The sequence below is a fragment of the Nannobrachium achirus genome, assembly GCF_963921795.1.
Source record: "Nannobrachium achirus genome assembly, chromosome: 3".
NCBI lineage: Eukaryota > Metazoa > Chordata > Actinopteri > Myctophiformes > Myctophidae > Nannobrachium > Nannobrachium achirus.
Genome location: NC_137812.1, coordinates 26,034,534 through 26,048,828, shown reverse-complemented (window position 1 = coordinate 26,048,828; position 14,295 = coordinate 26,034,534). Strand labels below are relative to the sequence as shown.

General features: G+C 45.3%; 1 protein-coding gene across 1 annotated transcript in view; it reads right to left on the bottom strand.

Annotated features, from left to right (window-relative positions):
* The window catches only part of LOC308282129 (protein sidekick-1-like), a gene marked incomplete at both ends in the record, with an annotated part of 370,021 nt that overhangs the window by 123,419 nt on the left and 232,307 nt on the right, over positions 1–14,295 (bottom strand). The window contains one exon of the mRNA XM_080722473.1: positions 2,049–2,075. Within this exon, the coding sequence (XP_080578599.1) occupies positions 2,049–2,075 (27 nt within the window). The remainder of the gene's footprint in view (positions 1–2,048; positions 2,076–14,295) is intronic.

The window sequence follows — 14,295 nt, the reverse complement described above, 5'->3', positions numbered from 1 at the left end:
TAGTCATAGTCTCTTGAATACATTTCTTATTTTAGTGATGCGATTTTTTTTTTAGTCTAGTTTTAGTCAACTAAGATTTTAGAAGACTAAAAGTACAGTTGATTTTGTCTTGATGGCGCAGATTTGACACAACGTCACAGTGCGACGTGTTGTGAGCTTCCTATTTTGGTGTGGCACCCGAGCGCAACCAAGGAAGATCACTGGGTACGGCACAGCATGGACAGGGACTGAGGAGTGGGCAAGATGAACCGGCACTTGGATGGGTTTGACGGAGGTGGTGAGCAACGCGGGTGCTCCCCACGCCACTTGGGAAAGTCTCAATAGTCCGACATCCCATTAGTCCTACTAAAGTTAGGGTTTCATTTCATTTACCAAAAAACAAACATTTGAAACTTTGAGATACAACTGACAGTGATGATATCTGACTGCTTCCACTCCAAGAGATGTCAACCTAGCAGTGGTTCTCAAATTGATTGGGGTCCGGGGGACCCCCAGGGGTCCTCTGATAACATGGTGGTGACCAGCTGCATGACACTGTGACTTTGTGTTGTTCTGCATAGTGCAGGCATTTTGACTATGTGTATATTATTGTTCATTACCGATGGTGCTTCTGTAATGTTATTTCTTCACACACGCACGCACGCACACACACACACACACACACACACACACACACACACACACACACACACACACACACACACACACACACACACACACACACACACACACACACACACACACACACACACACACACACACACACACACACACACACACACACACACACACACACACACGGGTGGGGTTTGGTGTTAACTCAGGATGTAATAATAGAGTTGTCTGTAGGCTTCACAGCCAGCAAGCACACACGCACGCAGAGAGTGCGGTGAAGACCTTTTCATTTTTTAAACTTTACAGTACACTAACTTTACATACAGTAAGTGAAGTGGAGAGGTTGATCATTTGCTGCTCTCTCTTGAGAATTCTGTGTGCGCGTGTGTGAGTGTGTGTGTGTGTGTGTGTGTCATCGTGCTCATTAATGCTGCATGCTGACAGCTAAGTGTCATCGTCTCACCTACACTTTCCTTAGAGTGTCAGTATAAAACCACACGTTAAGACACCACACGCACGCACGCACGCACGCACGCACAGCACACACACACACACACACAGCATCCACGCCAAGGCCCAGGGAGAGAGAGTTTCTGAGAGAGAGAGAGAGAGAGAGAGAGCGAGAGAGAGAGAGAGAGGCCCGTTGCTTTGCCTCTCTCTATCTGTCTCCACCGACCACTTCCATATAAGCAGCTCCACTGCTTATATGGAGCAAGGAAGGAGAGGAAGAGGAAAAGAGTTTTAATTGTTGGAATGTTTCTTTTTTTTTTGTTGCTTTACAAAACTATACTAAACTATATTTGATCGGTCACCATTTTGTGTGATTCATTAATACAACCCATTTATATATGAGAAAAACAGCCTCAAATCAGGTACCAGGCCTGAGATAGAGAGATAGAAGGAGCTTATATGTCAGCTGAGACCTACAGCATATCCGCCAGTGGGCAGAAACCCGGGGAAGGCAAAGCAGGAAACCCAGGGGAAGCACGGTACACCGGGAACGCACAGGAAACAAAGGAACGCATGGGAACACATAAGGAACACACAGGAACAAAGGGAATGTACATGAATGCATAAGGAACACACAGGAATGCATAAGAACCATGGGAGGCTGACTCGGCTCTGGCCTGTCTGCCGGAGGAGGAGTGCTTTCTGGGATATGAGTCATGAATATGTACTTTTGTGCAGACATAGGGAGAAAGGAAATGTGTCGATGGGATTTATACTGTGGGTGCGACTGTGTGTGTGTGTGTGTGTGTGTGTGTGTGTGTGTGTGTGTGTGTGTGTGTGTGTGTGTGTGTGTGTGTGTGTGTGTGCGTGTACGCACACATACATGTATGTGTGCATGTGTGTGCGTGTGTGTATCTATATATCCATATCTATATAATTACGTGAAGAGAGAGGGCAGAGTAATATGAAAATGGGGGTATTACCTGTTGATCCCCGGTTTTTCTTGCCAACTGTCCGTCAGCCAAACACAGTGAGGCGGGGGGAGATGGGGGAGAGATAGAGAGAGAGGAGAGAGAGAGAGAGAGAGAGAGAGAGAGAGAGAGAGAGAGAGAGAGAGAGAGAGAGAGAGAGAGAGAGAGAGAGGAAGTAAGACAGGAGGGATATCGTTTAGATTCCACAAAGCAAAACGACACATAAAACACAACAAATAAAACACAACAAAAAGCACAAAGAGATCAGAAAGACGGAAAGAAAGAAAGAGAGAAACAGAAAAGATTCAACGGAAAATATACTGTTCACAAGAGAACAATAACAGCATAGCGGCTGCACTTCATTATAGGATACTGAAGAAGGCCGGACTCAGTTATCAACCTCTCACTCTGGCCTAGACAGAGTCCTGCACGGGTCCAATTCTGACAACCCACGCCCGCCCCGCCCGTCAATAATCAGATCCGCAAACCGTCCCGCAAACCATGATTATATAAAAATCCAAACTAGACCCACCCCACCCATCAAAAAATTGTTTCTTCGATTAATCTTTTACTTTTTAACAAATAAAATAAACATCTATATGTGTATTTTGAACTTTTATTGTCTCCACCAGCCGAAGGCTGAGGGAGAGTATGTTTTCCCCTCCGTCCGTCCGTCCGTGCGTCCGTCCGTGCGTCCGTCCGTGCGTCCGTCCGTGCGTCCTCGCAGTTTGTGAACAGCTAATCTCAGTCACCGTTGGCCCGATCGCTGCCAAACTGAGCACACACACTCCCTGGATGCCAATCTAGAACCTCTGCCCCACATTTTTCAAATCAGCCTCATGGTGGCGCTATAACAGGCCGATTTGTGTGGCCTGGTTGTTACCAGCTAATCTCTCGCGCCGTTGGCCCGATCGCTGCCAAACTGAGCACACACACTCCCTGGATGCTAATTCAGAACCTCTGCCCCACATTTTTTAAATCAGCCTCATGGTGGCGCTATAACAGGCCGATTTGTGTGGCCTGGTGGAGACCTGTGCTCGGAAGAGCACTGCTTCTAGTTTTGCATTAGTTTGAAAGAAGATAGCACAACATCTCAAAAAATGACCTTTTTTATTCTTTCACCTGCCATCTCACGCTTTAAGGACAGTAGCCAGTTGTGGAGTTGCGAGTTCTCCAGTATATATAGGAAATAGGTTAAATGATTCATGCCAGATGCATTGTACTTTTATTGCACCAGTTTTAGTTAGACTGTAAAGTACATATTTACGTGTCTTTTTTAAAGAGAATGGTAGGTATGTACTGTAGGATTGTATGTTCAAAGCAACCAAAGGTACGGCTCCTCCATACCTCCAAAACCTGTCAACCCATACACCCCCACCCGTTCACTTAGATCAGCCAACACAGGGATGCTGACAGAAACCTCGCTAAAAACACCATGGCAAAAATCCACACGTCCGAGACAGTTTGCCCTCCTGGCCCCAAAGTTGTGGAATAAACTCCCTGTCGCACTTAGAACAACAGACTCACTCGCTAGCTTTCGCCGTGGACTGAAGACTCACCTTTTCAAACTCCACCTAAACCCTTAGCACTACTGAAACACTCAATGACCATACATGAAGCTAGTTAGCATTTGTTTTTAGGTTTTTAGAACCTTTTTTTTCTTGACTGATTATATTTATTTTCTAGATAGATATTCATTTGCATTTGTTATATTGCTGTTGATGTACTGACATATTATCTTGTTTATTATTGTGATGTTTTATCTGCTTATTGTAAGTCGCTTTGGATTAAAAGCATCTGCTAAATGCCTAAACTGTAAACTGTCTGTCTTTTTTTAAATGCTGACCCTGGGAGCTCCAAGATTTCCAATGCATTTGTGCAAATGCCAAATACAGTCTATTTTATTCCATATAGAATAGAGAGAGAGCGAACAGGACACACAGTGTTCTCATGCTGCTGAGAGGTTGTTTGTGACACATCCATCAACAGTGGACAGCGATCATTAACTTCATCTCTTTCTCAACCCATCCCTCTCTCCGCTCCTCCTATCATTCATCTCTCTCTCTCCTATGCTTTCTCACATTCTGTCCTTAAGGTCGGGAAGTGACAGCCTCCATGGAAGGAGTGACACTGACACTCTAATGGCAGATAATCCATATTCACTGTTCATCCATCAAATAACTACACCAGGGCTGTTGAACTACAAATTCAATTTAGGCCTGGGTTTTAAAATCTGCATGGCATGCTGATTGGCCAGATGTTGTCAGCATCTGGCCCACCACCAGCAAAACTGTTTTTGCTTTTGGTGTTGACAGGTTCTAATAATAAAAAGAAGGAAAAAAAAACATACAAATGAATGTAGTGAAAATATATATGACATTGATTATTGTTTCACATTTCAAGTATGACACATGAGTAATCTTTATATAATTGATACATCATCTTTGTCGGGTGGAAACCACATATTATGTCCTCACGATTCAAATTCGGAAATAGCAAAAGTAGCAGATCTACAAGCTCAAAACCTTAACTTGCACTTCTTGCAGAAGAGACCTACTGTACGAGCTAACAACACACACACAAACACACACACACACACAAATGTCAGTGACGAGGGGATGCATGAAATGGGGGAGGAGTGTATGCGTGCACTCGCGCCCGTGTGTGTGTATGTGTGCCACGATGAACTGATACAGAATGTTTTTAAATCAGTAAGAATGCAATGCAGAGATCATTAGCTGTTTTTGAGGTGGAATTGTGAGAGCGTGCTGTGTGTGTGCGTATGTGTGTGTGCGTGCGTGCGTGCGTGCGTGTGTTACAGTCTCTGGAGCGTGATTTGTATTCATGTATTCACTGTTGTGTATGCAACTGCCTGAAGGACTTACAACAAGCTGGTCACTGTGTCCTCTGCATGCAACATGCATGTGCATGTGTGTGTGTGTGTGTGTGTGTGTGTGTGTGTGTGTGTGTGTGTGTGTGTGTGTGTGTGTGTGTGTGTGTGTAAAGGTCAAGCATTGACATTGTTTGGTGAAGGCAGGCAGATGAACGATGTAACCTTCAATGACACACGAGAGGATGGATGGATGGATGGATGGATGGATGGATGGATGGATGGATGGATAGAGGGATGGAGGGAAAAAGAGAGAGAATGATGAAAGATGAAGGTGAGCCTAGAAGACGGGATGTGGTTGGACGACAGCGGAGCAGGCAGCTTAGCGAGGCTTATGTGAGAAATGATAATGACATATACATATACACACATGCCATGTTTATACAGTAGGAATATAAATGGTAGCTGTGCTCAGCCAGATTGCCAGATCTATGAGGGCAAGAGCTGAGCTGGGTGTACAAAGAGGAATAATGCACAGCGTCCTTGTCGGCTGGAAACATTACTATGTCCAAAATAGTGAAAATAGACAATCTCGTTTCGGTTTTGTTTGTTATTGATTTATTGTATTGATCATATTGTTGCTAGTAATCTGTCTGCATTAACTAAGTTGCGTCTGTCAGAGGTGTTATGCCCCTTGAGCTGGTGTGCTGTTTTCAAAGAAAAAAAACAATAAAATACTAATTAAAAAAATAGAAAATAGCCGATCTACAAGCACACAACGCGTGTGCTTGTAGATCTGCTATTTTCACTACTTTTGTGCCAACTTTTGTATGATGAAGTAGTGCTTTCATTTATGAAAAAACACATTTGAAACTTGGAGGTACGAGGTTTCTGCCCGACAGTGACGATAGAGAGAGAGAGAGAGAGAGAGAGAGAGAGAGAGAGAGAGAGAGAGAGAGAGAGAGAGAGAGAGAGAGAGAGAGAGAGAGAGAGAGAGAGAGAGAGACCATCTGAAAGAAGGTCCAGTATGGAGGTCACTGGTTCAACATTGAAGCCAACCACACACACACACACACACACACACACACACACACACACACACACACACACACACACACACACACACACACACACACACACACACACACACACACACACACACACACACACACACACACACACACACACACTCATGCATTCAAGCATGCTAGCTCCCTCTCTCTCTCCGCATGCGTGCAGGTAAAAGCTGCTGTCAATCATGTGTGTACAGAAGAACCCCACATGTCACCAGGTTCTGACATTCTCTTTGTTCACTGGCTCAACAGGGGGGAAAAAAGGATGGCTGTCTGTCATCCCTTTCTTCTCCACTTACGGTACAGAACTCAAGACAAACAGTCTCTCCCTCTGCTGCCTCGTGGAAGCTTCATTTATGGAAGATAATTACACTCTGGAACTGAGATTCGTTAAAAAAACGAAATAAACAAACACAAAGGCCTTATTCCTTATTAAAAGTAGCCTCATTAAATGTTGCTTTTATCACCTTAAGACTGTAAATACAAATAATCACCAGCGTGGGAAGATTAATTGGAAAGGAAGTGCCAGTGAAAATTGAGATCGACAAACACAAATTGGAAGATAGCTGATTTTGAACTGGCAAACAAGAAAAGCCAAAATGAAGTTATTTCCGGTGAGGAAAGTATCATTTTTTTTTCATCATTTTCAGCTCTGACATTTAGGTGAATGATTGACAAGTATTTGAAGATTCTGAATGTTCAAATACTTGAACATTTTCTTTAGCTTTTTACCCCCTTTTCTCCCCAATTTAGTCGTTGTGCCTCTACCGCTGATTCCTCCCCACACACATTTTGGTGAGTTGTCACTGCTGTTGTATCCTACTGGCTCGCCTGCCAGTGAGGAGCCCCCACCGGGAGGATGTTGAGTCTTCGTCCTGCTGGATGCACCGCGCTGGATTCGAACTATGCCTGAGTCGTTTCCAAAACGTTTACCGTACATACGGAGTGTCCACATGAGACCACTGAGAACGCTACAAAACCACTGTAGTATACAGTATATGCCAGGCCTTTGAGTGGCGCTTTAAAGCTGCCACAAAGCACCAAAAAGAGAGAAGATGAAGAGAGCTATGTGGGGTTTGTTTTGCCTTTTTTATGTTGTGTCCACTTGTTGCTGACTGTGGTAGTGTAGGTGGGAGCTGTACTATCGCGCTCAGCAGCAGAAACGCAACGCTGATTGGGGTCACCGTGTTTTTTGTTGTTGTTGGTGGGGGAATAAATTCCACATAGTATTTTTTCTCTCCTGTAAACTGTGCATGTGTGCAACAAGCCACTGTAAAACCTTATATTGAAGCATCCCACGATACACGTGATACACTTGAAATCATAGGGATGGCACTGCGTTCGGCTGCAATGCATAATGCTCCATTTGTATATTCCGTCATACAATAACTGGTTTCACTCCCCGGAAATAGACGATGTACAAGCTCACAATTCGTTGCGATATGCAACATGTTTTGAGCTTGTAGATCGGCTATCTATGGCAAGCAACACTTTTGTGTGGTGAAGTATCAATCAGGCTACCCCATCTCCGCTCTGAGAAGGGGAGATCTGGGTTGAATAGAATACCCAGGTGACAGAGCCAAAGACTATAAAGAAGGTACCCAATGCCTCCCTGTGACATACTAGCGTCATGTCCTGAGCCCAATGAGAGAATGTACTGTATACCGTAAGAGTGACTATGCAGATGCTAGATTTCACCCTAGTATAAGGATTTCAAACTGTATAAACAGTAGGATTCTATACTAAATCTAATCTAACAACAAAACTCTTCTCTTATGGGGTCCCTAGCTGGCACAACATGTTTTCCAATGGGAAACCGTGGCCTAATTCATATCAGTGTCTGTGTGTCTATCTTTGCGTGTGTGCGTGTGTGCGTGTGTGCGTGTGTGCGTGCGCAGTATTGTAGCGGTGGCGGATCCCAAGTATTTTAATACTTGAATTGTGCATTGGTGGGGTTTATAATAGCCTTTAGTCTGCACTCTGTGTGTGTAACTATTTGTACATTATACAATATTTGCATAACTCTTTGTTTCTGTAATGTTGAGTACATTAGTGGCACACCTGGTATGCTAATGTTCTACACAAATCAAACAGACTTGCCTGGAGTAGATGCAAGCATTCCGCGTGTGCGCACAAACAAAAGAGTGAACGAATATCTTCAAGAGAGACTAAGAACATTAGACCATTGTGAGACAAGTTAGTTTAACGCCACCAATTATGTGTTGTTGCAATAGTGATCCATCTCAGTACAAGATGACTGTGTACGTGTGCGCATGAGTGAGTGCGTGCGTGCACGCGCGCATGTTGCGCACACACGTACGCCTACAATGTTATCACTCATTAGGGCTCGTGCAGTTAGGATCGGTGTCTGATTAATGGCTTAATTGATTAAGTGGCCCGGAGATTGATTGGTGGAGTCTGGCCATAATGGATTCATTAGAACCGGTGATAGATCAATGAGATCTGGCTGCAGCTGTTGGGTCTGGCTCTGGACGGCACCGCCTCATAATGGACATCATCCGTCTGTCTGTGGATCAGGCACGCATGCACGCACACGTGCACACGCACATGCTAAATGCCCATATGTGTATTCACAGTCCAATAATCAATGTTTACATGTTCAATGATGGTGTGTGTGTGTGTGTGTGTGTGTGTGTGTGTGTGTGTGTGTGTGTGTGTGTGTGTGTGTGTGTGTGTGTGTGTGTGTGTGTGTGCGTGCGCGCGTGCGTGCGTGCGTGCGTGTGTGTCCTGCGTGCGTGTCTGTGTGTATATGTATGTGTGTGTCCTTGCTCTATGGTAATAGGGAGTTTAAAACAAGTACGGTTTTCAGGAAGTACAAGTACGCTAGGCGGAAGTACAGCTGCTATGTACGTAGTACTGTAGGAAGGGTTGCGACGGAAAGCAGGTTTATATCGAGCACAAGCACTGATCCATTTCCGTTTACCGGAGCGGACTGCCATAGCCGTTCTTGCTTAACCCATTTAGAACGGGTACACATTTTGTGTATCATTATTTTATGCTTTAACTATTGAAAAATAGCAGATATACAAGCTCACAGCGCGGCACCGAGTGCCGCGCTGCGAGCTTGTAGATCTGCTATTTTTGAAAAATCGTGAAAATTAGAATTTTGACCCGATTCTATAAGTGTCTTTTGAATCCTTCTAATTCTAGGCCTAAATGGCTTAAAGTCCCTATTGAGGGCTGAGAGGGGCGGAGGTAAGGAGACAGGAGAGGAGGAGGGGCAGGAGAGGAGAGGAGGTACGCTAAGGAGAAGGGAGGTAAAGAGGAGAGTGTTTTCAGATTAAAAAACGCTGTTAATGTTGACCCGTGTTATCTCTTCCCCCACACACACAAACAAACGCACTCCTACACACCTCTCTCGCTATCTCTCGCTCTCTCTCGCAATCTCTCACTGGGTGTTAGGATGTTGTTTTTTTTGTTAGTTTAGCTTGTTTGTTTTCTGCCTTGTCACTTTCTCCATATCTCCGCTAACCTCACGGCCCCCAACTCTCTATGACCACCTATCTCCTATGTGTGTGCTCTTCATCCTCTCTCTCTCTCTGTCTCTCTCTCGCTCTCTTTTTCTCCCTCTCTCTCTCTCTCTCTCTCTCTCTCTCTCTCTCTCTCTCTCTATCGCGTCTCTAATTCCTAACGATTCCCTCATTTGCTCTCCAAGCCCTTGATAAAAGCTTCGCCTAAAATAAACTCAGATAACACAGGGGACTGGAGGACAAACGTGCGCACACATACACACACACACACACAAACCCACAAAAGCCAGCGTGCCTGTGTTTGAGAGTGCACGTGAAACGGGGGCGTTATTCCGACAAGTCCTTAACAAAAGATGGCTGGGAGCGCCACACACCCAGAGCTTCTATCCCAACGTGTCAATCCCATAAATAGAAGCTCTAATGAACAGAGAGAGGGAGCATGCATTAGCATTAGTGCAGTGCATGCACGTGCACAAGGGCATGCACGTGACGTGCGCGATCCCGGTGACTCTCTCTGTGCTACACTTTTATTTACTGACGGCAGATTCTGTTTGAACTGACTCAGAGAGGCTTCGTATAATGACAGCTACACACACACATGCAAGCACGCACACACACACACACACGTCAGAAATAGAAATAGTCAAATAGAGATGGGGGCGATGTGAAGGTCTGGCCAATCACTGACAGGTTCACCTCTCGTCTCTCTTCCATCTACCGTTCATTAGATCATTATTCTTGTCTGGCTTTGTGCCAGTCACTCCGTGGCCACACCTTCTGTCATACATCAACACCTCTGTTTCCCTCACATCTCTCTCTCTCTCTCTCTCTCTCTCTCTCTCTCTCTCTCATTGCGTATTGCCTAAACTTAGCTTCTGCTGACTGGCTTGCAGCTCCTGTAAACTGCAATGCACACACACACGCACACACACACACACACGCACACGCACACGCACACGCACACGCACACGCACACACACACACACACACATTTATCTATGTCCACATAAAGGAGAAACAAAGCGATAACTATCGCAGGTGCAGTAAGGTTACATTCACAAAGTCATGGTATACAGTGGGCGCGTTCGGAAATGCGCACTCAACGCACTGGTGTGCCATGTTGTCATTCGTTTATTCGGTGCACTTGGTGCGTTGTCGTTCGGAAATCCAGTGCGCGGCGCACTGGTGTGTTGAGTGCACGCACTCACCAACCCTACTCAGAAGATGGGGTTAGGCGGTGTGGTGCGGTGGTTCGGTGTTCTGATTGGTTGGTTTTCATAGCCATGTCTCGAACGCTTCTCAGCTGTGAAGAATGGAGGAAATTACCGCAAAATGCAGCATTTGTAGCTTAATTGGTCGTTGGCCTTGATAGTTTCACACACATTAACGTGTAAACTAACAGCAGGTATGCCAATGCTATGAATTACATCTCCTTTCAATGTCAATGTTACGTTAGCATACTTAGCAACTGCTGCTTTTCAGAAAGTTTGCCTTCAGAGTTCAGAGTGAAAAAGCACACAGCTCCCTGTTAAAACTGGTCGTTCGTAAATAAGCCACACTGAACGCACTCTCCAACGTCACGCCCACTGCACTCACTACACCGAGCACACACTCGGTGCGGGTTTTTCCGAACGCACCCAGTATGTCTTCATGATACAATAAGCATGTCACTCAGTACTCTATGGGTATAAAATAACAGCATCTCCGCCATATGGCGGCTGCCAATTATAGCAGAGACTGCACAGTACTTTGCCAGCCTTTCTGCCTCCTTTTTGGGCATCCCAAGTTGGTGAAAACTTCTTACAGCCAGTCTGTTTTAAGTCCTAGGCTGCCAAATATCCACAAGTTTCCAACGTCCCATCATGCATTGCGCAGAAGGTGTGGCGGCAGTTCCGGCACCGCAGCCGTGTGTGATCTACAACGGTTGCATTTGCGACGCGACGTGAGCTTGTATGTCAGCTGTTCTCCGGTTGTGTCCCACACATAATTGTCTCCACCAGCCGAAGGCATGGGGGAGAGTATGTTTTCCCCTCCGTCCGTCCGTCCGTCCGTGCGTGCGTGCGTCCGTCCGTCCGTCCGTCCGTCCGTCCGTGCGTCCTCGCAGTTTGTGAGCACCTAATCTCAGTCGCCGTTGGCACGGTCGCTGCCAAAGTGAGCACACACATTCCCTGGATGCCAATCTAGAACCTCTGCCCTAAATTTTTCAAATGGGCCTTTTCTAGCGCCACCTAGTGGCCGATGTTCGCAAAACACATTTCTGTGCACTACTCTTACAGATTTTGTCCAAAAATCCTACAAATCGGTAGGCAGTATCTCGACAGTCATGTGATCGACACAGATCTGTCCGATTTTGCATATTCCATCCTGATTGGCTAAGATTGGCTTCCAAAGTTTGTAGGATTGAGCCGTTTTGAACAAAATGCCTCAAATCACAAACGCAAAGTGCAATTATCATGAAATCGCGCACACACGTTCCCACTAGGCCGAGGAAGAAATGCCACTTATTTTTTTTTAAATCAGCCTCATGGTGGCGCTATAACAGGCCGATTCGTGGTTTTACCTATAACTCCACCGATCAGTTTCAAACTTTGTAAGCGCACTCCCTAGAGGCTAAGGATAAACCTTTGCCCTGCATTTTTCACATCAGCCTTTTATAGCGCCACCTTTGGGCCGACATATGTAAAACACATTTTTGGATATTACTCCTTGAGATTTTATGCAAAAATCACGCAAATCGGTACACAGTATCTCTATAGTCATGTGATCAAGTCCGATCAGTCTGATATTTCATATTCCATCCTGATTGGCTAATTATCTTCCAAAGTTTGCAGGATTGCTCCGCTTTTGAACAAAATGCCTCAAGTCATCAACGCAGCTTGCGATTACCGTGAAATTTGCCACACATATTCCCACTAGGTCAAGGAACAAATGCTACCTTTTTCACATTGGCCTGTTATAGCTCCACCATTAGGTAGACTTTAGCAAAACACATTTTTGGAACACAATGCTTCAAATCATGCATGCAGCGTCCGATTGCCATGAAAGATCTAAGGTGAAGAACATATGCCACCCTTTTTACATTGGCCTATTATACAGTAGCACCACCAGGACGCACGGCCTGGTGGAGACCTGTGCTCGGAAGAGCACTGCTTCTAGTTCTAAAGTAAATTCTCACGGAAACAGGTGGATAAAAACAAATAGTCTGCACCTATAACCCAGCTCTGAGATGGTATGTAGGAATGGTTGGTATTTAATGACCGTGGTCATAAAGCTTCCTCCATGCTAGGGTCAAAGGTGCCATCTCATACACAGACACCTCTCTGGATGTCATCACAGAGATGGACCATGGATGGAATGACACGGGAATGTTTGCACAATCTCACTGTAGAGATGGAATGAAACAGGAATGTTTGTACAATCTCACCGTAGATTCGTGCTATCTTGATATGTCCTTCGATATGAGTCCCACTATTCTATTGTGATGTGCTGCTATTTACAGTTCAGTACATCCCTTTGTATGCATAACAGCCCTTTCTCGATGCACACACACCCACACACACATCACAGAGACATATGTCGGGCTGTATGGCAAGGTGATAAGACAGAATCATTAAAAGAATACCGCAGCGCTTATCTCAACCGTTAACACCACATTCACCAGTGTGTGTATGCATGTGCGAATGTGCGTGTGTGTGAGTATGTGTGAGAGTGTGACTGTTTGTGTCTGCAATCGCGTCATGTGAATTCCGTCTGCCACAGTAGAGATTAAATCTACAGACGGCAGCAGCGTGTGTGAAGATCATCATTATATCTTCATTCCATCTAAAGCCCCTCCTCAAACATACCTTCTTGTCCTCCCATCACACCTCCTCCTCTCCTCTCCCCTCCTATCTCTCCTATCCCTCCTATCTCTCCATATGTTCCCTTCTCCTGTCTTGCAAATGACACGTACGCATTTACGTATATTCACCCACATGACACACACACTCACGCTGGCATGCATGCACACAGTGTGCCATCAGTGTGAGTGGTGGTAGTGGTAATAGTAGAAATCCATCTCCGAATTAAAACAAAAAAACTTCACACCTTTTCAACTTTCTTTCTTCATCCTGTCATCCTTTATTGATACCTCCTCATTGTGTTCCCTCCATCCTCTCTGTCATTGCTCTCTCCTTTTTCTCATCTCCACAGAAAACTTTGTTACGATTAGCAAAGACTCACTATCATATTTCTCCCCTGTTCCTCTCTGTGTCTCTCTTTGCCTTATTCTTTCCTTCCAGCTTTCATTTGCTCTCATCTATCACTCTCGTTTGTACTTGTGAGCCAGTGAGGACTGCGACGTCTTCTTGGGGATTGGTGGATGTCGGGGAGCGTGTCAGTCACGCACAGACGAGCACAATCCATCCATCTTAACGCACCTCAGCCCCATGTGAACTCTCTGCCAATTAGGTCCATGACACGCTACGACAAGCAGACACAAAATGTATACTACAACACACACACGCGCAGCGAGACAGGCAGTTTGTCGGTCACACTGGCTACAGTCTGTGCAGCTTTCTGTCCGGTCGGCGTATCGTTCCATACCTCTGTCCGTACACCGGGGTTTTAATTATAGAAGCACAGAGGAGCCTCATTACAGACACACAGAGAGGCAGCATAGAGAAACAGAGGCAGCACAGAGACACAAGACACACCAGGGAGAGAAGATACACTCCCTTTTCAGCCTGATGTAACAGCTCCCAACATGGTAGCTGCTTGTAGCCAAGAAAAATATCTAAACTTCTCTCATCAAATCCACTCTGAATAACTGACTGAGGGGGGAAAAGAGAAAATAAAAAATAAACCCACAATGTGTCCTTAAGTGA